Genomic DNA, 26,188 nt, shown 5'->3' on the forward strand with positions numbered 1-26,188 from the left:
ACAGTGCAAAATATTGCTCATTTGTTGTGGTCTTTTTTTAACTATTTGGGGAAAAAAAGATATGAAAATAACAAAAAACTTGTTGAAAAATAAACAAGTGATTCAATTATAAATAAAGATTTCTCCACATAGAAGTAATCATCAACTTAAAGTGCCGTCTTTGGGGATTATAATAGAGATCCATCTGGATTCATCAACTTCATTCTAAACATTTCTCCACAAAAAAAGAAATCTTTAAAATCAATATTTATGGAACATGTCCACAAAAAAATCTAGCTAAGTATATTTATTGAAAAATACTTCAACAAAATATGAATGTAAGTTCATAAACTGTGAAAAGAAATGCAACAATGCAATATTCAGTGTTGACAGCTAGATTTTTTGTGGACATGTTCCATAAATATTGATGTTAAAGATTTCTTTTTTTGTGAAGAAATGTTTAGAAATAAGTTGATGAATCCAGATGGATCTCTATTACAATCCCCAAAGAGGGCACTTTAAGTTGATGATTACTTCTATGTTTAGAAATCTTTATTTTTTTTTTTGTCCTGTCCAGCTTCTCAGGCAAATCATATAGTTGATGTAGATGCCCATATCGGCTGTTCAGATTTACTTTACAAAAGAGAAGTGTAAGATACTTCTCTTGTTGTCTTATTTGAATGTGACTTTATTAAATGTATTTATATTATCATTTGGTGCAGCCGGGCCGGAGCAGGAGGGGATAGAAAGAGAAAAAAAGGAAGACAGAGGGGGAAATTGTGGGTATAAGAGGGGGATTAGACAGAGACAAAAACAACAACAGCAAATACAACAACAACAATAGAACAACACCAGCACATACATAATATGTACAAATATGATCGTAAAAGTGATAGCAAATAAGCAGTTAGTGAAATAAATAATATAGTAATGACTGAGCATTTTTAAACTAAAACTGGAGCAATACAAATACCAAGAGAAAAAGCGCTACTGATCATGAACAAAACCAATAGATTACCTCTATTATCAACAATAAAGTTGTTCAAATGCAACGATACGTATACATAATGATAGCTAGAAAGATAATAAAAAAATAAATAAATAAAAAATAAAAAAAAATAAAAAAAGAAGAAGGAATACCGAAAGATGAAAGGGAAGAGAGAGAGGCAACCTATATTAATCTTGTAGATTGTTATAGTAACAATGGTTTAAGCTCTGTCAATATGCCTTGTGTTACCCAGAAATCTTTATTTATAATTAAATCACTGGTTTATTTTTCATCTTTTTTTCCAAATAGTTCAAGAAAGACCACTACAAGTGAGCAATATTTTGCACTGTTATACAATTTAATAAATCAGAAACTGATGACATAGTGCTGTATTTTACTTCTTTATCTATTTTTTTTTTTTAACCAAAAATGCTTTGCTCTGATTAGGAGGTACTTGAATTTAAAAAAATGTTCACAGGGGGTACATCACTGAAAAAAGGTTTAGAACCACTGATCTGGAGGATATTTCTGTCAACTCTCCCTTGTCCTTTTCTCTTCTCTGTTGAAGTTGACGATTTAGTTGAAGTGTTTTCATATTAAAAGACTGCTGGGCTGCATCCAATACCTAACCTTCTGTGTGTGTGTGTAAGGTGAAGTCAGACAGGCACAAATGCAGCTCCTCCACAGGACCCCTGACTGCCAGCGGTACCACCGGGAGGACGCAAGGCGGCGTTAAGGCAGGACCGAAGCACCCGCAGGCTGCTGACGACGAAAGACCGAGAGACGGCGTGGCGTGTCTGAACAACAAGCATGCGCGACTGAACGGCGTCCAAACCTCCAGCCACGACCAACACACTGTAGAAGCGCACAAGGTCCTCGGTCGTGACGGTAAAGAACACTTGTAAGAGGCAGTTGTTTCCTGCAACACAGGACACATACGTTTCACTTCCAGGACATCAAGGAGGACAAGAGATCAGCGAGGACAGAGTAGGACAGGATGGAACAAAGGGAGAAGAAGCAACTTTAATATCACCACCATGTGACAACAGGTGACCTTCTGCCCCTCTGTCCTCGTTCTTACTGTGACAAGAATGTACACAACTTTTTGACCATCAAAATCCATGCATTCACAAAAAAAACAACAATTCAAGTGTTGGAAAAATTTACCTGTTTTTGCGTAATCCTGCTACCAAACGCTAGTATAGTCACGCTTATAATAATGGCGTCGTTTATCAGGTCCAATGGAGGTCTGTTCAGCGAGCTGGAGAAGCCTGAGGTCCCCACCAAAGCATCTGTGGAAGCAAAGAAGACTCAGAGAAGGCACGAACCAAGTAAGCATTTTAATTTAATTTCTGTTTGAATTCACGTCAATTTGAATAATTTCATCCCCGCGGTAAACGGTACATTATGTAATTATAGATTGGTCATTTATTCACCTGAACCGCAAAAAAAGTGTGTTAAAGGGGAAGTGTACTTTTTTTTTTTAATTGTGCCTATCATTCACAAACCTTATGTGAGAAGAACACGTTTTTCTTTTTTAATGCATTCTAAATTGTAAATGAATGCGATCAAAAGTCAGCTTACAATGGAGCCTGCACCAGTCGCTCAATTCTGACTATAAAGCCCTTTAAAAAAACATCCAAACACCTCCATCAGGGTTTTATATACAAACCCTGTTTCCATATGAGTTGGGAAATTGTGTTAGATGTAAATATAAACGGAATACAATGATTTGCAAATCCTTTTCAACCCATATTCAATTGAATGCACTACAAATACAAGATATTTGATGTTCAAACTCATAAACTTTTTTTTTGTTTGCAAATTCTAATTAACTTATAATTTCATCGCTGCAACACATGCCAAAGTAGTTGGGAAAGGGCATGTTCACCACTGTGTTACATCACCTTTTCTTTTAACAACACTCAATAAAGATTCACTGAACCTTTTGATGATATTACGGACAGTAGATGGGGAAAATCCCTAAATTCCGTGCAACAGCTCATTGAAAAATGTTGTTCTTAAAGTGTTCGATAAATTGCTCACGCATGTGTTCACAAAGTGGTGACCCTCACCCTATCCTTGTTTTATACCCAATCATGGCACCCACCTGTTCCCAGTTAGCCTGCACACCTGTGGGATGTTCCAAATAAGTGTTAGATGAGCATTCCTCAACTTTATCAGTATTGCTTGCCACTTTTCCCAACTTCTTTGTCACGTGTTGCCGGCATCAAATTCTAAAGTTAATGATTATTTGCACACAAAAAAAATGTTTATCAGTTTGAACATCAAATATGTTGTCTTTGTAGCATATTCAACTGAATATGGGTTGAAAAGGATTTGCAAATCATTGTATTCTGTTTATATTTACATCTAACACAATTTACCAACTCATATGGAAACAGCGTTTGTACATGATGCAAGTATATATGTATTGTAGTAACAGGCACATTTATAATAACATTTAATATTTATGTATTTTGCTCATTTTAAGCATACACGGTGCATTAATTTCATAAACGCATCACGACTTTGTTTTTTTCTTGGACAACATCACTGATTTGTACTCGCTGCAGACTTGCGAGCCCACAAATATAATGAAACATCACTTACTGTACAATGTCTGCTGCCATCTGCTAGGATGTTATATTCCAGTTTAGATGAAGAATGACTCAAGGTGAGAGGCATGATTTATCATCTAAAATAAACTTCCACGAGCTGTAACGCCAGAAAGCAGCTTACCAGCCGATGATGTCAACGTAGCCACACAAGCGAGTGATCACGGCGCCGTTATAAATAAATTGTCTGCAATAGCGCTTACAATAGCATTATCACCAATTGTTGGTTAATATTCAGGTCGCAAAATGTAATTATTATTGAGTTTAATGGGCGGAATAGAGGACCCCCCCCCACCCCAATCAGCTAACTTTTATCTAAAAAATTTTCCCAGATAGAATGCATTAAAAAAAAAAAATCCATCCCCGTTCATGTCTTTCATAATTGTGAGTAACAGGCAAAATTAAATTAAAAAAAGTGCAGTTCCACTTTAATTTGTAGTGTGCGATAGATGGAGATCTTTCTGTAATGTAAAAACACAACATACATAACAGGTCTTTTTTTTTTAAACCATAATGATTATTAAATGCGCATGAGAAAGTGGAACATCAGCAACAGAACCAATGTTGTAAGGACAAAAGTCAGCTTAGCAGTAAACAACTGATTAGCCAAAAAGACACTCGATTCCTTTTACTCGCCCCCTCCAGCTCCATGCGGACCTGAGTGAGGACAGCCTGTTTTCACGTCCGCTTTCCCACAATATAAACAGCGTGTCTGCCCAATGACGTTATAACGTAGAATAATCGAGGGCGAGTTCTTGGTTTCTTAAGTGGGTTTAATGTTAGGCAGTTTCATTAACGTCCTCCTATCGCGGTAACAACACACAACAACAGCAGTCAAGTTTTCGTCTACCGTAAAGCAGTTCGTCTGCCGTAAACAGCAATGTTGTGACACTCTTAAACAGGACAATACATGCACCACAACACCTCCAGGCAACTTCAACCCTTTGCTAATATCCTCCTCCATTCACATCCCATCTCCCCGGATTGTAAACAACCTAATGTAAATAATCGAATGTATTTCTAATGTATATACTTGTTCTTATGCTATGTGAACTCACTATGTTCTCTGCTCGCTGTACATATCCTACTAAGTCACACCTACACTGTTTCAATGTCCATTTCTCTGTTGATGCAATTGTTGATGACTGAAGTACTGATATCAACCAAAGCTTCTCATCCCAACCCCTGGATTGTAAATAATGTAAATAATAGAATGTATATACTATGATGATTAACTTGTTTGATGACTGTATTATGCTGATAGTATATATTTGTACCATAAATTGATTAACGTGGACCCCGACTTAAACAAGTTGAAAAACTTATTGGGGTGTTACCATTTAGTGGTCAATTGTACGGAATATGTACTGTACTGTGCAATCTATTAATAAAAGTTTAAATCAATCATACATATTTGACAATAACATCTACGGCTTATCGAGAGTGCAGTGCACAACTGCGCAAATAACAGCTGTAAATATACTCCTCCCCACCCCCCGACCACGCCCCCCAAACCCCACCTCCCGAAATCGGAGATCTCAAGGTTGGCAAGTATGGCACCGACGCTTCTAATATAACCAGATTGAACCTAAATGGTGTTGCAAAGAAGAATGAGCAAAGCTGCCCAAAGATAGGTGTGCCAAGCTTGTGGCATCATATATACGCCTAAGGTGGATCACCAAAGTATTGAGCAAAGGCTGTCACCAAGGGTGTAGAATTGGGTAAGGACGCTAGGGACACGTCCCTACCAATATCCAGCCGCTACTGTGTAGTCACTATCAATACAAGCGCTGCCCGTAATGTTTAGTCAATGATTATGGCACAGAAAGGGTTAAATGTCGGTCTCTGCTAGAAGTCCCGCCTCTAACCTAAATATCGCTCCCTGATTGGTTGCCGCTTTCATGCTAACTTACGTGTGATTGGCTGTCCCCGCTGTCACTCCTCGCTGTGGAAAAAACAGTCCCACCTATCCAGACGTTAGCTCCAAATTAGCACTGCATCTCGTCTTTTCCTCCGCTTTTTTTCCAGGTGAAAGTCAATGCTCAGTCCCCTCTACCATTGTTAACTCTCCCCGTAGGTGAAAGTTAACCTTAAACATGTGAATTCAACTACTTTAGTCCGTTTTTTAACATCGTAAAAACATCAGCTGTCTCTTTCTACGGACTGCAACAGTCCGTTGTCATGGATACATGACAACAACTTCCATTCATAGCAGTCATACGTGCCTGAGGCGGAGTGATAGCCTACGCTGTGATCAGGCTTTAGAATAATAGCCGTGCTCAATATTTAAACCACGGTTAACAGCCAATCAGATCGCCGGATTTCACCTTTCCGTTTTATTTTTTGAATTTTTTTTTGTTTCATGTAACATATTTACAGTACAAAAGCAGCAATAGAAATAACTAGATGAAGGGAAAAATTGTGAGTGATTTAAACACAAGTTGGGGAAAAGATTATTACAGTTCATTGATGTTTATTTACAATGTTGTATTGCATGAATGTATTTCTGATGTTGTTGATGGACAGTAGGTTATGTTGATTGACAGGATGATGCACAGTTGCACTACAGCCCTACACTAAAGAGTAAAGATGAGAACTCTTCCAAGTTGTCTTCTTTGCTTTCATTTTAGTTGCTTTACCCTCTAACATCTGCATGATGTGAAATTATGATTACTAATGTACAAAAGTCAACTTTCAGAGTGCTGCCTTGGAGCACTTTTGTGTCCCCACCAATCTCAAAATCAAACCTACTCCCTTGGCTGTCACAATACTTATATACATGTGATTTATATATTTGCACACATTTCTAAAAAAAAACAATCCCTAATTGTCAGTACAGGGTATTGTGTGTAAAATTTTGAGGAAACAAATTCAGAGAGAAGGGAATTATAATTCAAGAGGAGAACTACTTTTTAAGATCCAATATTGTAGAACAACGCAGAAACGAATGAGTATAACAATAGCAGGGGTTAAAATGTGGAACTGTTTAAAGGAGGAAATAAAACATAGCACCAACAGCTTTTTAAATCATTTATCATTAGTAAATATAAGAAAGAAGAGCAAACATTGTTTTAGAAAGACAATAATATATAATATGTATATAAATACAATTTATGATTTCATAATTATACATATAGGTTATATTAAAATGTATATATTACCACTTTATATGGAATTTAAATAAATTGTGTATATATAATATATATATATATATAAGTGTACAAATGTATATGTTTGATTTAAATGTTAAACTGTGTATATGAGACGTGTGCTACATATATGTTGCTTATATATTGTTAAAAAAAAAAAGTAATATAAGTGAAGCATGTTTTAGATTTTATATATTTTGAACCTTGTTCTTGTTGTGATGGGGTAGGTTGTGATGGGGTAGGTTTATATAAGCGTTGCTTCAACCTACACCCTTTCGGCTCAATCATTGCTCAAATGAGTGTTTTTTTTTTTTTCTTCTTTTTTGTTGTTGTTCTTTGTTTTATGTTCTTTGTTTTATGTGAAGATTGCCGAAATAAAATACATTGATTGATTGATTGATTTCATTTTGGAGTAAGGTTAAAAGATGACAAAATTTGGAAAAAGTGAAGCTCTGTGAATACTTTGCGGACGCACTGTATGTTTCCATTAACGAGCTACTTGTAAGAAACAATGGCAGTACTGGACCTAGCGGTTATTTGCTGACATGACACGTGTGTTTGTGTTATAGATGAACAGGTAGCCCTGACGCAACAGCAACCTTTGACCTCAGTCAGGCTGCAGGTACCTTGATGATTCCATCTTCAGTGCTACAGTATCCCGATACATCAGGATTAGATCCGAGCAGTCTTCCACAATAGAATATTCTAGACTGTTGTGTATGTTTTAGTCGAAGGAGAACATGGGAAGTGTTGAGATGGTTGGTCACCACAGAGAGCAGCATTTAGCCATCAGGTCCAGCCTCAAACTCGGGGTAAGCATGACCTATCTTAAAAAAACCTTGTCATTAAAACTAGAACGGTAAGAAAAAAAAGTATGAATTTTGTGTGCGTGTAGGCGGTGACTCCCATGGAAGAGGGGCTGATGGTTGAGAAGAGAGAAGAGCAGAGGAGACGCTGGCTGGAGGAGCTGGACCAACAGAGAGAGGAGACCAGCGAGCGCAAGAGACAAGAGAAGCTGCTGCTAAATCAGGTAGACTTGGACCCAGAAGACTAGGGATGTCACGGTATGAACATTTCTTATCACGGCTATTGAGGCCAAAATGATCACCGTTATCAGTTGGATGACATGACAAAACATTTGAGCTAGTAATGATGTCATTTGAACACAGATACAGTTAGCAGTTTAATAAAGGACGAATGAGCATCCCAGTAAACAAACTAAAGACTTTATAAACAAGTCGTGACAACGTTCACGACACTCACCTAATTAACTCTCAGTCTCAGCAGGACGTTGTGTTAAGAAAATGAAAGCAACATCAATAATTTTTCACCTCCGTTGTATACTTTCATTGTGAGACAAATGCGTCTGTCTCCAATATTGTCCACACCTGTCTCCATCTAATAACAGCAGTGCGCTCTTGAACGCACACCGAGACTCAATGCCACGGAAGTGACGCGAGGGAAATATACGAAGCCTTCAGCTCTGTTTACTCCGAGGGAACATTTCCAGAGCAGAGTCTGTGTAGTTGCTTTCCACAATGTTTTGTCAAGCAACACGGCGCCTGTGGGCATGCCGAGACTTTGTTTCCAGGAAGTAAGCAGTGTTGCCTAAAATGCATTAATAAATGACGGCTTTACAATAATTAAACATTTGAACCGTATCACTAACCATCTGGAATTTTACCACGGTTTATCAAAACACCCGTTACATCCCTACAGTAGACCAGTACCACGCTGTGACCTTTGGCTCGCTGACCCTCTGCTTCCCATGCAGAATGAAGATCACAACCTCTGGGAAGCACACTTTGACTCACTGCAAAGGAAACCCTCTGCAGCCACGCCCCCTGCCTCCATCGGTGTCTCCAAGCAAAGGGAAAAGGAGCTCTCGTCCAACATGTCTTCGGCGGGGGACGCCTCAAGCAGCTGCGGTGCACACAATGTAGGCCAAGTCAGTGTGGACCACAGTAGCAAGATCCCAACCAAAAGCAGGTAGCGTACAACCACAAGCATATAGATCAGGGGTCGGGAACCTATGGCTCTAGAGCCAGATGTGGCTCTTTTGATGACTACATATGGCTCTCAGATAATTATATTTATATAGCGCTTTTCTCTACTGACTCAAAGCGCTTTACAAAGTGACACCCAATATCTAAGTTACATTTAAACCAGTGTGGGTGGCACTGGGGGCAGGTGTGTAAAGTGTCTTGCCCAAGGACACAACGGCAGTGACTAGGATGGCGGAAGCGGGAATCGAACCTGGAACCCTCAGGTTGCTAGCACGGCCACTCTCCTAACCGAGCTAAGCCGAGTAACCGTGTAATATCAGTAGGTGGCAGTCGGTAGCTAATTGCTTTGTAGATGTGGGAAACAGCAGAAGGCAGAGTGCAGGTAAAAAGGTGTCTAATGCTTAAACCAGGGGTACGGAACCTATGGCTCTAGAGCCAGATGACTGCATATGGCTCTCAGATAAATCTTAGCTGACATTGCTTAACACGATAAGTAATTAATAATTCCGCTGGTAATCACAGTTTCAAAAATAACGTTCAAATTATAACATTCTCATGCATTTTAATCCAACCATCCGTTTTCTATCGCACCTGTTCAACATGTCGCATTAATGGTAGGAAGTATTATACTTATTATTGGTTAACTTTTAGAATAACAATGTTGTTAAAAAGAATAAGAGACTTATTATTTATAATCTACAAATGTTGGTCATACTTAAACATGCACAAATTCAGTTGTATTCAGTGTTGAAAAATGTTATATGGCTCTTACAGAAATACATTTTGAAACATTTGGCTTTCATGGCTCTCTCAGCCAAAAAGGTTCCCGACCCCTGATATAGATGAATAACTACAGTCTAATATAAGTAATAAGTGTGTGTGTTAGCTATCTGAGGAGCATGACGGCCCTGCTGGACCCAGTCCAGATAGAGGAGAGGGAGAAGAAGAGGCTCAAACAGCTGGAGCAGCAAGTAAGAGGCGGAGCATACCGCCGTCTTGTTCATTTCATTGCAAGTTCAATGTGCTAAGCTCCGCCCTCACCTCCTTTTCCTCTTGCAGAAAGCAATAGAGGCTCAGCTGGAGGAGCGTCGCCAGCAGAAAGCGCTAGAGAAGGCCAGGAGGAGGGCTGAGGAGCAGGAGGACGAGAAGCGAGTGATGACGGAGTGGAACATGCAGCACACAAAGTATCAGGAGGACACAAACCAGGTCAACTAGCAACACGCCTGCATCAACGAGTCACCACGCAACACAATGTTAACAACACTGCAAAGTCAACACAACTGCTGTACAAGTGCAGTCAACACTGCGCAAAGTGACAAAGACAGCGCCACACGCCAGTTGCCTAATACCAACACACAGAAAGTACAGACAGAGCCTCGCGACTCGCTAGTGAGAAGGGCTGCGTAGTAACAAAAATTATGAGGAAAAAAATTAGTTCAAAGCCAAATGTCCTGTTGTGGGAATATTTCATCTTCATCGGATGGGCAATATGAGCCCATCAACATGGTAACAAAAAACAGACAACCCAACCCGACCTAAATGCACATTAAGATGTCCAATATTTATTTAAGTTTAATTTTTGCTTACAGAAATTAGTCCATTTTATTTTTTATTGATTTCACAATAGAAGGTCCTGAGTAGTCAGGGTTTAATCCCGGGCTCGGGATCTTTCTGTTTGGAGTTTGCATGTTCTCCCCGTGAATGCGTGGGTTCCCCCCGGGTACGCCGGCTTCCTCCCACCTCCAAAGACATGCACCTGGGGATAGGCCCCTCCCACCTCCAAAGACATGTACCTGGGGATAGGCCCCTCCCACCTCCAAAGACATGCACCTGGGGATAGGTTGATTGGCAACACTAAATGGTCCCTAGTGTGTGAATGTGAGTGTGAATGTTGTCTGTCTATCTGTGTTGGCCCTGTGATGAGGTGGCGACTTGTCCAGGGTGTACACCGCCTTCTGCCCGATTGTAGCTGAGATAGGCACCAGCGCCCCCCGTGACCCCAAAGGGAATAAGCGGTAGAAAATGTATGGATGATTTATTGAGGATAACAATGATGAACAATTCTACTGCAACGAGAAATAAAAGTTGATATGCTTTTAAGTGCTTACTAGCACCATTTTTATATATTATGATTACATTATAAACACTGTATAGTTTTATAGGTTATTTATTCAGTTTAAGAGCAAGATGTAGACAAAAGCTCTGCGTCTGCATAAAGCCAAATATTTTTGAAAGTACATTATTTACCGTTTTTTACCATAAATTGATTAACGTGGACCCCTACTTAAACAAGTTGAAAAAGTTATTCGGGTGTTACCATTTAGTGGTCAATTGTACGGAATATGTATTGAACTGTGCAATATACTAATAAAAGTTTCAATCAATCAATCAATCAATATTACAAAAGTAACATGTCTTCCTTCACTCGTTATTGTCACAATTTTAGGCATTTATATGTACAAAATGTAAAAATCGCCAATTGAATTGAAATCTTGGTAGAGAAAAATCGCATACCAGGTTTTTTCTCAAAATTGTTTAGCCCTAATGTGCACGGATGAGAAACAGGGTGAGAGCATATTGTGTTTATCTACAAGCAAAACCACGACCAAAGAGAATAACTTCTAAGGGAGTCCATTTTGCTCGAAAGTGCAAGTATATTTCCTTAACAGTTGTCTATTTCATAATCAAGATCCTTCCTCATGTTCAAAACAATCATCTTTACCCTTAATGATGGTGCGGCTTGGACTCGGCATGCAGCCAGTGTGGATTTCTCCACTGAGCGTTTTATATTGTGTAATTTCCACTTTTAACTTTTTCCTTTCCTTTTTTTTGGCACTTTGTCCCCAGAAGAACCTCTCCCCGGTTGAGAGAATCAAGTGTTTACCGACCTAAATTACATTTTGAATTAATTCATGTGAGTCACAAACTGTCAAAACATAAAACATCGTAAACCAAGGACCACTTGGAGGCAACACAAGTGCACTAGCAGTCAACACATTAGTGTTGGAAAACATTTGCCATTTTATAACATTTATATAGACCGTTGTATGTTTTACAATTGTACTGTTCTTGTGGTGGTTTATTCATGTGTATCGACTTTCCTTTTTTTATTCACTCAGTCTCATTCCAAAAGTCTATGTTGCTGAGAAAAACACATTCTGTTAGTGAAAGCACATTCCGACCAGGTCGCTGTAAAGCAGGGGTCGAGAGCCATACAAGCCAAATATTTTAAAAAGTATTTCCGTGAGAGCCATATAATATTTTTTTAAGACTGAAAACAACTAAATGCGTGCATTTTTAAGTAAAACCAACATTTTTAGAGTATAATAAGTCTCATTCTTTTTAATAACACTGTTATTCTGAAGCGAACCAACAATACATAAAATACTTCTCACCATTAATGTGACTTCTTAAACAGGTGCGGTAGAAACCAGATGGATGGATTAAAATGCATGAGAATGTTTTATATTTTGAACGTTATTTTTGACACTATGGCTACCAGCGGAATTATTCATTACTTATCGTGTTAAGCAATGTCGGCTAAGATTTATCTGAGAGCCAGATGCAGTCATCAAAAGAGCCACATCTGGCTCTAGAGCCATAGGTTCCCTACCCCTGCTGTAAAGGCTCTCTTCCTCCTCTTTTGAAACTATCGACTCCTTTGTTACATCTAATCAGCCCGGTGCGTTCCACCAAGGTCTTATTTCCTCTTACCAAAACTTTCTCTACCCCCCCAAACTGAGCCTACTCCCCCCTTCCTGGACTGTGTTCAGTGTATAAAGAATGGCATATATCTCGCTCTGCACGCTTTCCTTTCACACCTGTGCCTCTTTGAGATGCTCAAGCTTAACTAAACCTAAAAAAAACATTTTTTTTGATTACTTTATTAGAAAATTTCCAATACACACTGAACAATCAACACCACACACACTCCAGAATAAACACAACTGTACATAGTGATTGTGTGTGTGTTTTTGTTAGGAGCAGCAAAAGAAGCTTGGTGGTGATGGAGTGAAGTTCAGTGGTGAGTAGAGGAGTGCCAGTGATGTCACGGCACAAAGACTGGCAGCTGTCAATCGTTACATAAAGCTGTTTGCGGACTGTAACATCTACCGTGTGTGTGTTGTATAGTTGTTCCCCAAGATGACAGATTGGAGGAGAAGAAATACACAGCCGCACAGACAAGTAGGACATTATCACTTTATTATATTATATTATATGGGAGGTTATGCAATAGTTGGGGGTTGTTTGCTTTTTTGTCAGTCAGTTACTTAGCGCCCGAGCCTCCTATCTGCTTAAGTGAAAGCTGCGCACTGTGCCCTTTGACTTGAGTCTGTCACTACGCCCCTTCATCCAAGATGCGCACTCCGGGCTGAGCACCCTTAAACATAGGCGTCCCTTTTCAAATCTGGCCTTGTGCTTATTCTTCTATCTACTTTTGTTATTTGGAATAAGTCCAGCGCCCCAAGAAGGTGAAACATTGTATTGCACTTGAAGTTTGGATGCACGTTATCATTCACAAGTCAATTACTCAAGTAAAGTGCATTGATGAGCTCGCTGCTCAAAAATATTTGTTTTCAATTGTTTTGACATATCAGTGTGATTATCACCATAACTACCGCTTTGCATGTGCATTTCACCTTAATTGCTTATAACGTATATGTTGTATTCACTTGACGTCACGTCCGGCTCATTAACTATGCAAGACTCGGAAGTGGTGGTCAAGCGAGCGTATGTCGTCAAAGCGTTTTGGCGACGTTTTGCCTTTCCGGTTGGAAAAATGCCTTACACTTGCGTTGTTTTAGGCTGTTGGAATCGTTCGAATCGCGAAAAGGATAAAAGTTTCTTCAGAGTTTCTCGAGAGGTAAATAAAAATGGTGGGAGACGTCGAGATTTTGCGAAACAAAGACGGGAAAAGTGTCTCAAACGCAAGGCACGAGTTAGCAGCCATCACTTCGTTAAAAGTTTATTTGATATACTTGTTTACTTACTTATTTGATTCCCATTTAAAGGCCTACTGAAAGCCACTACTACCGACCATGCAGTCTAATAGTTTATATATCAATGATGAAATATTAACATTGCAACACATGCCAATACGGCCTTTTTAGTTTACTAAATTGCAAAATGAAATTTCCCGCAAAGTATCCTGTTGAAAACGTCGCGGAATGATGACGCGTGCGTGTGACGTCACCGGTTGTAGCAGACATGTTCTTCCAGCACCGATCACGGCTAAGAGTCGTCTGCTTTAATCACATAATTACACAGTATTCTGGACATCTGTGTTGCTGAATCTTTTGCAATTTGTTCAATTAATAATGGAGAAGTCAAAGAAGAAAAATGTAGGTGGGAAGCGGTGTATTGCAGCTGCCTTTAGCAACACAAACACAGCCGGTGTTTCCTTGTTTACATTCCCGAAGGTGAAGCTTTACCGTGGAACAGAGCGGTCAAGCGAACATGGTTCTCTACCACATGTCAACCAACAGGTTTCGGTGAGAAAATTGTGGTAATAAGTCGGCTCTTACCGTAGACATGAGTGGAGCTTGCGTCCTCCTGCAGCTGCGGACCCTCTTACCTCCTCCCACCGGAGACACTGGCGGTCACCACACCCGTGGCCACACCCTTCCGACTTTCAGGTACCATATAATCTCACTAAAACACTAGTAACACAATAAGCAGATAAGGGATTTTCCAGAATTATCCTAGTAAATGTGTCTAATATCTGAATCGCTCCCACTGCCCTCACCTTTTTTTTTTTTTTTCTCTAGTCCTTCATGCTCACTATCCTCATCCACAAATCTTCCATACTCGCTCAAATTAATGGGGAAATCGTCGCTTTCTCGGTCCGAATCGCTCTCGCTGCTGGTGGCCATGATTGTAAAGAATGTGAGGATGTGAGGAGCTCCACAACCCTTGACTTCAAGCGCACATCGTCTGCTACTTCCGGTACAGGCAAGGCTCTTTTATTAGCGACCAAAAGTTTCGAATTTTATCGTCGATGTTCTCTACTAAATCCTTTCAGCAAAAATATGGCAATATCGTGAAATGATCAAATATGACACATAGAATGGACCTGCTATCCCCGTTTAAATAAGAAAATCTAATTTCAGTAGGCCTTTAAGAGTTATCTTGATATTATTTGTATTTTATCTAGTTTATTTTTGCGATGAGTTTTTCGTAAACCAACTAGGCGGGTCTAAATAAAAGAAAGCAAATGTGAGCATGAATGAAGCTTTCAGCACATACACAACATTGCGCTCTATAGTTAGATTTAGAAAAATACAAGGAAAACTATGCATACTCGAAACGACGCGTGCAACAACAAAAAGGCAACATGACCAAAATGTACAGAGAGCTGAGATCACTTCTCTATCTTCTTTAACAACCGGCATGGTCTTCAATGGTGTCTCCGTTTATCTTAATGAGTGGTTAACATAATGGGGAAGTTGAAAAACAGTGAATCTGTGCTATCGAGTGTTACTTGCTGTTTTTTTACAAAGACGGTCCTCGCAAGACGCAAAGTTAAATCATAAAATGCAACCTTACCTGGGCAAAAACGATGCATGATTTATCCTGGAGAGTCCTGATACTAATCTCCCTTTTTTTCCCTCACATCTGCTTTTAGCGTTGCAAACTCAGCTCCTTGTGTACTCCCATTGTTTGCACACTGTTTGCTGCACAGTAGCCATATTGGTTTGACCACCGCTTTGTTCACTTCCATTCAATAGTCACATGACTGAATACAAGCTATTGCCATTGTGTAAATCTGGTGTTGGCGATGCATAGCTCGGCTCTCCGAGCTGTTACCCTTTTAAGGTCTATGGTGCGTTCAGGAAACATAGTACTTTTCACTGTTTGGCGAAAATTGCCACAAATTTGGTGGCGTTATTTTAAGTTCACAGGTTGCGCTTTCTGAATAATTATTCGCACTCTCAATGTCATTTTCATCTGAAAAAAAAACTGTTACACATAATTTTTCTTTGCATGAACATAAATATAAAAAACAGTTTGAGTGTCAAGGACATCTTCTACTATTCTGGCCAGAGAGGAGAGATTTACAGTTGCCTAATACCCTCTTTTTTTGTTGTTGAGAAGTTTAACTATATGTGCTTGTCCATATATCCAGGTACAATTGATTCTGTCAATTAAACCAGTGCTCTCCAATCTACGGCCTGCGAGACATCATGAAATTAATAAGGAATCTTATCCACAGGGAGATTGCATTACTTTTTCTGTCGCTACCTAGTGGACAACATGAGTTATTCAGGTTAATGACCTTTATTTATGTATTGAATGGAATAATAAGCAGCATTCACCTATATGGCCCAATTCAAACAACCTTCCCTAGTCATGATGCAAAAAAAACAACAACAATCAAACCAACACAAAACTTCAACAGATGGTCACCGAATATTGTGGATGTTGTAAAAAAAAACATCCATTTACCATAAAGGCATTATAAATCACACACATTTAAATCCATTACAAAGCATGATGGGAAATATGCCAAACAGTCTACAAATGCTAGATATTTCTGATTGATTACAAAACTTTAAGAAAGTCGTCAACGAAAGTATACAAGGTAGGAGTCGAACTTACACATACTCTTAATCTCCAATTATAATATACATTGTATTAAAAAAAAATATATATATATACATCCTTTTTCTACCGCTTATTCCCTTTGGGGTCGCGGGGGGCGCTGGTGCCTATCTCAGCTACAAGTGGGCGGGAGGCGGCGTACACCCTGGACAAGTTGCCACCTCATCGCAGGGCCAACAGAGATAGAAAGACAACATTCACACTCACATTCACACACTAGGGACCATTTAGTGTTGCCAATCAACCTATCCCCAGGTGCATGTCTTTGGAGGTGGGAGGAAGCCGGAGTACCTGGAGGGAACCCACGCATTTACGGGGAGAACATGCAAACTCCACACAGAAAGAACACTGACTACTCAGGACCTTGTATTGAAGCCCATATATATATATATATATATATATATATATATATATATATATATATATATATATATATATATATATATATATATATATATATATATATATATATATATATATATATATATATATATATATATATATATATAGTATATATATATATATATATATATATATATATATATATATATATATATATATATAGTATATATATATATATATATGTACTGTAGGGCTTCACGGTGGCAGAGGGGTTAGTGCATCTGCCTCACAATACGAAGGTCCTGCAGTCCTGGGTTCAAACCCAGGCTCGGGATCTTTCTGTGTGGAGTTTGCATGTTCTCCCCGTGACTGCGTGGGTTCCCTCCGGGTACTCCGGCTTCCTCTCACCTCCAAAGACATGCACCTGGGGATAGGTTGATTGGCAACACTAAATTGTCCCTAGTGTGTGAATGTGAATGTGAATGTTGTCTGTCTATCTGTGTTGGCCCTGCGATGAGGTGGCGACTTGTCCAGGGTGTACCCCGCCTTCCGCCTGATTGTAGCTGAGATAGGCGCCAGCGCCCCCCGCGACCCCAAACGGGAATAAGCGGTAGAAAATGGATGGATGGATGGATATGTACTGTATGTCTTAATTAAATTATCCAGAGAACAGTGGTAAAGCGCAATATATGTATGTGTGGGGAAAAAAATCACAAGACTACTTCATCTCTACAGAACTGTTTCATGAGGGGTTCCCTCAATCATCAGGAGATTTTCGCCTTTGGGTCCTCGACCAAATTTGTTTAGCCCAATGCGGCCCCCAAATCCAAAAGTTTGGACACCCCTCAATTGAACCAAAGCGTGTCTTTGTGTGCAGACAATGTAGACCAAGGCGATGTGGACCCCAGTAGCAGAATCCCAACCAAAAGCAGGTAGCGTACAACAACAAGCATGTAGATGAATAACTACAGTCTAATATAAGTAATAAGTGTGTGTGTTAGCTATCTGAGGAGCATGACGGCCCTGCTGGACCCAGTCCAGATAGAGGAGAGGGAGAAGAAGAGGCTCAAACAGCTGGAGCATCAAGTAAGAGGCGGAGCATACCGTCTCGGTCATTTCATTGCAAGTTCATTGAGCTAAGCTCCGCCCTCGCCTCCTTTTCCTCTTGCAGAAAGCAATAGAGGCTCAGCTGGAGGAGCGTCGCCAACAGAGAGCGCTAGAGGAGGCCAGGAGGAGGGCTGAGGAGCAGGAGGACGAGAAGCGAGTGATGACGGAGTGGAACATGCTGCACACAAAGTATCAGGAGGACACAAACCAGGTCAACTAGCAACACACGCCTGCATCAACAAGTCATCCCAACTGCAGTGTCATTTTGTTTATTAAAATGGAGAGATTCAAAGCAACAGTCATTTGTAGGGATCGACGCCCGTATTTGGCATTTTGACTTATCAATATCGGCTGTCTTTTGTTGGTACATCAGCAGATACAAAATGTACACATTAGGCGTGTAAATTATAAACTGATGCAAACAGATATCAGGTTGGAGGAGTGGCTACATGGGTTACAGCCCCCTACATCGATAAGATTCAGCTGTGAACCCTTAGGTCAGGGGTCGGCAACCCGCGGCTTCGGAGCCGCTTGTGGCTCTATGATCACTCTGAAGTGGCTCAGCTGCATACTTGCCGACCCTCCCTATTTTTTCGGATTTCAGTGCCTCTCCCAGAAATCTCCTGGGTTGAGCATTCTCCGATTTTTACCCGGGCAACAACATTGAGGGCGTGCCGTGATGGCAATTCCTTTTGGGTCGTCTAAAACATGTCGTCACGCCCGGTTTTGCACCATTCTATCTGCGTGCCGGCCAGTCGCATAAAGTATGCGGCCCCTGTTGACACACGTTAGTGACTGCAAGGCTTACTTGGTCAACAGCCATACAGGTTACACTGAAGGTTGTGATATAAACAACTTTAACACTGTTACTAATATGCGCCACACTGTCAACCCACACCAAACAAGAATGACAAACACATTTCGGGAGAACATCGGCACTGTAACCCAACAAACACAACAGAACAAATACTCAGAATCCCATGCATCCCTAACTCTTCCGGGCTACATTATACACCTCAAACAGAAGAAATCTAAAGTTAAAGTCATAAAGATGTTTTTTAAGCGCACAAATTATGAATAAAGTAGTCAAGCTTTATTTTTTTATTTTGAACTTTAATTTTATTGACAGTTTACTTAAACGTATTTATTGTTCATTTAGTTTGTTTATTTTATTCTATTAGTCTCTTCTTATGCAGTATATTTGATTACTTAATTTTGTAAGCAGTCTGACCTAAGCCTAAAGTGTGTGTGTGTGTGTGTGTGTGTGTGTGTGTGTGTGTGTGTGTGTGTGTGTGTGTGTGTGTGTGTCTGTGATTAAAACACGGCATCATATTATTTGACAAGGTTGTTAACCTGGTAAATAGATGTAATTATTGAATACATTTCAAATAACAAGTAAAATTGCTAATTCAGTGTTAATATTTGTATGTAGTGGAAAAGTTGGGCTCCGAGGTCAAAAAGATTTAGAACCCCAGCAATAAACAATAATCCCAGATCAGAGGGAAATCATTGATTTAAAGAAATAAAAGTAGGGGACTGTGAATACCGCCCTGTGGCACACCCTTTTGGATTTAATAGGTGATAACCAACACATGCTGCACAATCAACATGAACAACACAACAGCACGGTGGCGACCAACACAGAACAATCAACACCCGACAGAATAAACACAACTGTGATTGTGTGTTTGTGTGTCAGGAGCAGCCAAAGAAGCACGAGGAAGGAGCGAATGAGTCATCGGAGCTCAGTGGTGAGGAACATGGAACTGACTTTCTGGATTAAAAATGTTTGTCTTAGTTATCGTCAAGGACCTACTTTCCCCTGACTAAAACAGGTCTTGCTAAGAATTTAGTTTTTGAGATGCTCCACAATAACCTTATTAAAAGTGGTTTCAAGACAACTTCAAAGATACTTTATATTTTGGACGACAAAATATTGAGGAATTTAGTTGACTAAAACTAAATCAATTCATATGACTAAAACTAAATCAATTTCCATCCATCCATCTTCTTTCGCTTATCCGAGGTCGGGTCGCGGGGGCAGCAGCCTAAGCAGGGAAGCCCAGACTTCCCTCTCCCCAGCCACTTCGTCTGGCTCTTCTCGGGGGATCCCGAGGCGTTCCCAGGCCAGCCGGGAGACATAGTCTTCCCATTGTTTGCGTGGCGCAGTGGAAGAGTGGCCGTGCGCAACCCGAGGGTCCTTGGTTCAATCCCCACCTAGTACCAACCTCGTCATGTCCGTTGTGTCCTGAGCAAGACACTTCACCCTTGCTCCTGATGGGTGCTGGTTAGCGCCTTGCATGGCAGCTCCCTCCATCTGTGTGTGTGAATGTGTGTGTGAATGGGTAAATGTGGAAGTAGTGTCAAAGCGCTTTGAGTACCTTGAAGGTAGAAAAGCGCTATACAAGTACAACCAATTTATCATTTTAACTTTCTCTGACTTTCTAAGACGTGTTTTATGCTACTTCTTTTTCTGTCTCATTTTGTCCACCAAACTTTTAACTTTGTGCATGAATGCACAAAGGTGAGTGTTGTTGATGTTATTGACTTATGTGGAGTGCTAATCAGATATATTTGATCACTGCATGACTGCCAGCTAATCGATGCTAACAAGCTATTTAGGCTAGCTGTATGTACATATGCATCATTATGCCTCATTTGTAGCTATATTTGAGCTTATTTAGTTTCCTTTTAGTCCTCATACTTCAATTTATATCTCATGACACACTATCTGTATGTAATATGGCTTTTAACTTTTTGCGGCTCGAGACAGTTTTGTTTTTGTATTTTTTGTCCAATATGGCTCCTTCAACATTTTGGGTTGCAGACCCCTGCCCTAGGCAATAAAATCAATTTTTGTCAAAAGACTGACTAAAATTGAATTTAAAACTTGCTGTCAAAGTGAACAAAGTTGACGGTAACTAAGACAACATTTTTTTAGTTGACAAAATTAACACTGTGTGTGTGTGTGTGTGTGTGTGTGTGTGTGTGTGTGTGTGTGTTTGTGTTGTGTATCAAGATGGCAGATTGGAGGAGAAGAAAGAAACCGCTGTACGGACAGGTAGGACATGATCACTTGATTATTCTGGTATTATTGAACCTGTCAATCAAACCCAAGTGTGTGTGTGTGTGTGTGTGCGTGTGTGTGTGTGTGTGTGTGTGTGTGTGTGTGTGTGTCTGTGTAGAAGCACCCTCTCCTCTCAGAGAAGACCATGTTCAAACTGCATCAAACTGCAAGAAGCAAGGGGGCGGCGGCCATGACAAAATGCGTGTGCCCGAAGGAGGAGGCAAAGATCCATATGAAGATTTTTTTCGGACAGACCGGAAGAAGGAGAAGAAGATAAGGCCTCAGTGGAACACGCACAGGTAACAAAACACCTGCCCGTGAGGCGAGGTACCTGTAACTAGTAACCAGGTCTCTGCACCTTCTATCTAGGCCCAGCCAGCCTTTTGTTCCTGCCTCGGAGCGCTACCCGGTCCCGCTGCAAAGGAGCCGCCAGGAGAGTCGACTGCGGAGGCAGGAGGAGCTTCTCACTCAGCAGGAGAGGAACTGCCTGTCCAGGAATGGGCCTCCTGCACCTCCTCCCCCTCACCACCAGGGGGCCCATCCCTCTTCCAAGTCGTCCCAGTCTAAAAGCGGCAAGGTGAGCCAAGTATGATCCTATTCATGTCATTTCCAACATGCATGCAGTTACTCATTGCCGCTTGTCCGAAAAGGATTGTCACACAGACACACTAAGTGTGGCAAAATTAATATTATAATCCTTATAGCAATTTGTACTCAATCTGTAACACAACAGTGAATAAGTTAATACTTATTAAATAAATAAATAAATAACGAGATGAATAAGATAATTTCATTTCTTAAAAAGCTTCAAGATGTTTATCAGGATTTCTCTTCTTTGAACTTTGTAAACACTTTAACAGTTAACAGCTTCACCCTTTGTCATCAATTTTGCGCTTAAGAAACTTTTCTATGACTTCACCTCCAGACTTCTTCTGTTTGTTTGAGATTGTCATCACTGCCACAAGTGGTGAAAAGGTGTATTACACCTGAATACAGACAACAGCTGAGAAAAGTAATATTTCCTGGTCGTCCTTTAGGGGGCGCTTGCGGCCCAACAGTATGCCCCAGCCCTATGATTAAAGGCCTACTGAAAGCCACTACTAGCGACCACGCAATCTGATAGTTTTTATATCAATGATGAAATATTAACATTGCAACACATGCCAATAAGGCCGGTTTAGTTTACTAAATTGCAATTTTAAATTTCGCGCAAATTATCCTGCTGAAAACGTTGCGGTATGATGACGCGTGCGCGTGACGTGACGGATTGTAGCGGACATTTTGTTCCAGCACCGATCCCAGCTATAAATCGTCTGCTTTAATCGCATAATTACACAATGTTCTGGACATCTGTGTTGCTGAATCTTTTGCAATTTGGTCAATTATTAAAGGAGACGTCAAAGAAGAAAGATGTAGGTGGGAAGCGGTGTAACACAAACACAGCTGGTGTTTCCTTGTTTCCTTGTTTACATTCCCGAAAGATGACGGCGAAGCTTTACTATGGAACAGAGCGGTCAAGCGAACATGGTTCCCTACCACATGTAAACCGGCAGGTTTCGGTGAGAAAAGGGTGGTAATAAGTCGGCTCTTACCGTAGACATGAGCGGAGAGCTTGCGTCATTCCTCCTGCAGCTGCAGACTCTCTTGCCTCCTCCCAGTGGCCGCCCCCGACCGTCAGATGCTTACATTGTGGAGGAGGGAGAGAAAAAAATCTCAGCCATGCTGCCTTCGCCTGGTCGAGAAACATGGCTTCCCTCGGAGACACTGTCGGTCACTACCCCCATGGCCACACCCCTCCGACTTTCAGGTTGTACAGGTACGACCATATAATCTCACTAAAACACTAGTAAGACAATAAGCAGATAAGGGATTTTCCAGAATTATCCTACAAAATATGTCTAATAACATCTGAAACGCTCCCACTGCCTTCGTCTTTTTTTTTTTCTAGTCCTTCACTCTCACTTTCCTCATCCACGAATCTTTCATCCTCGCTCAAATTAATGGGGAAATCGTCGCTTTTTCGGTCCAAATCGCTCTCGCTGCAGGTGGCCATGATTGTAAACAATGTTCAGATGTGAGGAGCTCCACAACCCGTGACGTCACGCGCACATCGTCTGCTACTCCCGGTACAGACAAGGCTTTTTTTATTAGCGACCAAAAGTGGTGAACTTTATCGTGGATGTTCTCTACTAAATCCTTTCAGCAAAAATATGGCAATATCGCAAAATGATGAAGTATGACACATAGAATGGACCTGCTATCCCCGTTTAAATAAGAACATCTCATTTTAGTAGGCCTTTAAGAAACACTGCCTTAGATCACATCTGACTAAGTAACATTAAGGAGATGAAAAGGAATAAACAAATGTTAGCAACATTAGCATAGCTATGCTGGCTAACGTGCTAACATTTCACTCACATTTTAGCAGCAACATCATGCTAGGTGAGCCTGTTTGTTGAAGAAGATGAAACTTACACCTGCGACCTCTGTAGCTGACTGACAGGAGAGTTTGCTGAATTTTAAGATGAATAGTGAAGCCTCCTTTTTCACCAAAGTGGTGCAACTCTGAAAGCGACCTTTTGACCGCCTTTTCTCTTTCATGTTCATATTCTTAAACAGGCTGTTAGAACTCCTGATGTGCAATACCACTGATTTTCTTTCCGATTTAATACCAACTAAAATTTAGGCTGGTATGGGCGAAACTGATACTTGTGCATATATACAGTACCTCATGTGTCTGCTAAAATATAAAAAGTTGTCTATTTTTCAATAATATCATATCTTATCTAAAAACAACAGTAAAAATTTAAGAAAAAAGCAAACATTGAAATGCATTTCGATTAAGCTGATATTTTTTTTTACCAATAATTAATAATAATATATTTCATTTATTTATAACACAATGTTTTGTTTTTAAATATATATAATGTCTATTTTTAACATTTTCTTCTAAATAAAACATCAAAATGGGCCGCCATACTTGACTTTTCAGTATGTGGCCCTTGGTGGAAGAAGTTTAGACACCCTTGTTTTAATAGATATAAAATATATTTAAAATATAAACAAAGTTTAGTTGGTTAATTAGAAAATAAAATTATACTAATTTATGGATCAATTTAGAACAATAATAAACACTGTTAAATGTGTAACTGAACATTAATATTTGTTTACAGGAAGCATTTTTGATACACTAGATTATGTAGTTAAACAATCATATTATTATTTGATTCTTACATGGGAAAGAAATACAGTAGCAATTTAAGAAAAAAAGTGCAAAAAAAATCTCATGCAAAGATAAAAAGATAAAATATTTTAGCTAATAATTAATAATAATATATTTAGTCACCTATAATACAACGTTTTGTCTTTAAATATATATATATATATATATATATATATGTATACATATGTGTGTATACATATATATATATATATATATATATATATATATAATATCTGTCTTTAAATAAAAAAATATGTAAATGTCCCCCCGTATTTGACTTTTCAGTATGTGGCCCTCGGTGGAAAAAGTTTGGACGCCCTTGATCCAAAATATTAGATGCTCTCAAAATAAAAATAAAGATTACTTAAAATACAAACAAAGATTAGTTAGTGAATTAAACAATAAAATGATACTAATACATGTATTCATTTGTATTATTAATATTTGTATTCTATCTTACATGGAGGAAAAACTAAAGTCAACATGTAAGAAAAATAAGCAAAACACTAACTAAAAATGAATAATAAAGTACCTAGTCATCAATAATACATAGCTGATACGATATATTTTATTTCAAATTAAAAAGGGCTCCCCAAACTTGACTTTTCAGTATGTGGCCCTCAGTGGTAACAGTTTAGACACCCCTATTCTAAAATATTAGAAGCTCTCAACATTAAAATAGGATATACTTAAAATATAAACAAAGTATTATTGGTAAACTGTCCGTCCATCCATTCAGCCATTAATCTTTTTCCGCTTATTTAAAAGTCGCGTCGCGGGGGCAGCAGCCTAAGCAGAGAAGCCCATACTTCCCTCTCCCCAGCTACTTGGTCCAGCTCTTCAAAATAAAATACTAACTTACCAATTTAGGAATCAATAAAGTACTATCTATCTTATCTAATTTACAAAATGACAACAACCATAATAAATACTGCTAAATGTGTAACTGAACATTAATATTTGTGTACAGGCAGCATTTTTGAAGTCACACAACCGTATTATTATTTTTATTTATTCTTAAAACTATAGTCAAAATGTATGAAAAAAGAGCCAAAAAATCGATTTGGAAAGAGAAAAAGCTCAAATGTTTCAACTAATAATTAGATGCTTAGTCACTTATGATACAAAGGTGACACAATATCGGTTTTTAGCATGTTTTACATACTTTGATTTTCCAGTTTGGTGGAAAAGGTTTGGACACCCCCGAACTAGAGTGTGAAAAGTATCAATATTTTGATTGGAGGTCATTAAAAAGTCACTTTAAGACACCTTGAACTTCTCTTCTCGACTGGATGCAGGCGCAGTCCAGCAGTCGCGTCGTCTCCGCGGCAACCAGCGCTGAGAAGTAAGCAACTCTTTCTCATTTTCTCAAAGTTCATAAAGTCCACCGTCAAATATTGCATCGCACTTTTATCCATAAACCGTTCGGTCCCACATAGCGGCGCTCTTAACGCACTGACCTTGTCCACCACCAGGGGGCGATCCTCTCCCGCCACGCCGCACGCTCAGTCGCCCGTCCTCGACTTCATCCCGTACGTCCGCACCGACGAAGTCATCAACCCCGACCCGGCCGACGCACACGCTCCACACACGGGTCGGTGACACACAAACACCGTTAATTATTAATTATTCATTATTACGGCAGGTCCATCATACTTTTCTTTCTCCCCACCCCCACTCTCACCGTCAGATTCTCCTCCGGCCGACGCTTCCCACGGAGATCACCGAAAAACACAGCGACAGCAGGAGATCCTGAGGGGACTGGCTCAGCTGCGCCAGGTGTGACACACACACACACACACACTAACACACACACACACACATTCTTGTATTTGTTACCTTCTTGAGACCTCCGAATAATGCCTTCCTCTTTAGGACCACCCTTTCTAGATATATAAAGATGTGTATTTACAACATTAATAATACCGTATTTCCTTGAATTGCCGCCAGGTATATAGTACGCGCCTGCCTAGAATTACTGCCGGGTCAAACTCGTTTCGCAAAATAATTAGCGCATGCTCAGCATTACCGCCGGCTCAAGATTAACGCCGGGTCAAACTCGTTTCGCAAAATATTATTTTTATTAGTGCATGTCTAGAATTTCCGC

General features: G+C 39.8%; 1 protein-coding gene and 1 long non-coding RNA gene across 6 annotated transcripts in view; one reads left to right on the forward strand and one right to left on the reverse strand.

Moving 5' to 3' along the window:
* Positions 1 to 26,188, forward strand: part of ccdc66 (coiled-coil domain containing 66) — a 39,739-nt gene that overhangs the window by 11,334 nt on the left and 2,217 nt on the right. For 2 of the 5 annotated variants that reach the window (XM_061891565.1, XM_061891590.1), the window contains exons 5-25: positions 1,618 to 1,855; positions 1,920 to 2,016; positions 2,204 to 2,298; positions 7,304 to 7,356; positions 7,463 to 7,546; positions 7,630 to 7,764; positions 8,509 to 8,723; positions 9,615 to 9,711; positions 9,800 to 9,946; positions 12,722 to 12,764; positions 12,872 to 12,925; positions 17,562 to 17,616; positions 17,674 to 17,770; positions 17,856 to 18,002; positions 19,491 to 19,542; positions 20,811 to 20,852; positions 20,977 to 21,157; positions 21,228 to 21,435; positions 25,380 to 25,426; positions 25,557 to 25,675; positions 25,772 to 25,860. In XM_061891565.1, coding sequence (XP_061747549.1) covers positions 1,618 to 1,855; positions 1,920 to 2,016; positions 2,204 to 2,298; positions 7,304 to 7,356; positions 7,463 to 7,546; positions 7,630 to 7,764; positions 8,509 to 8,723; positions 9,615 to 9,711; positions 9,800 to 9,946; positions 12,722 to 12,764; positions 12,872 to 12,925; positions 17,562 to 17,616; positions 17,674 to 17,770; positions 17,856 to 18,002; positions 19,491 to 19,542; positions 20,811 to 20,852; positions 20,977 to 21,157; positions 21,228 to 21,435; positions 25,380 to 25,426; positions 25,557 to 25,675; positions 25,772 to 25,860 — 2,295 coding nt within the window. The remainder of the gene's footprint in view (positions 1 to 1,617; positions 1,856 to 1,919; positions 2,017 to 2,203; positions 2,299 to 7,303; positions 7,357 to 7,462; positions 7,547 to 7,629; positions 7,765 to 8,508; positions 8,724 to 9,614; positions 9,712 to 9,799; positions 9,947 to 12,721; positions 12,765 to 12,871; positions 12,926 to 17,561; positions 17,617 to 17,673; positions 17,771 to 17,855; positions 18,003 to 19,490; positions 19,543 to 20,810; positions 20,853 to 20,976; positions 21,158 to 21,227; positions 21,436 to 25,379; positions 25,427 to 25,556; positions 25,676 to 25,771; positions 25,861 to 26,188) is intronic. The other 3 variants (XM_061891584.1, XM_061891575.1, XM_061891599.1) reach the window with 3 other exon arrangements.
* Positions 873 to 25,788, reverse strand: LOC133545889 (uncharacterized). Its single transcript, XR_009804937.1, has 3 exons — positions 25,542 to 25,788; positions 2,135 to 2,259; positions 873 to 1,886 (listed from the first exon to the last, which is right to left on the reverse strand). It is a non-coding gene; the product is annotated as an uncharacterized LOC133545889 (long non-coding RNA).

This window comes from Nerophis ophidion, linkage group LG02 (assembly GCF_033978795.1).
Source record: "Nerophis ophidion isolate RoL-2023_Sa linkage group LG02, RoL_Noph_v1.0, whole genome shotgun sequence".
NCBI lineage: Eukaryota > Metazoa > Chordata > Actinopteri > Syngnathiformes > Syngnathidae > Nerophis > Nerophis ophidion.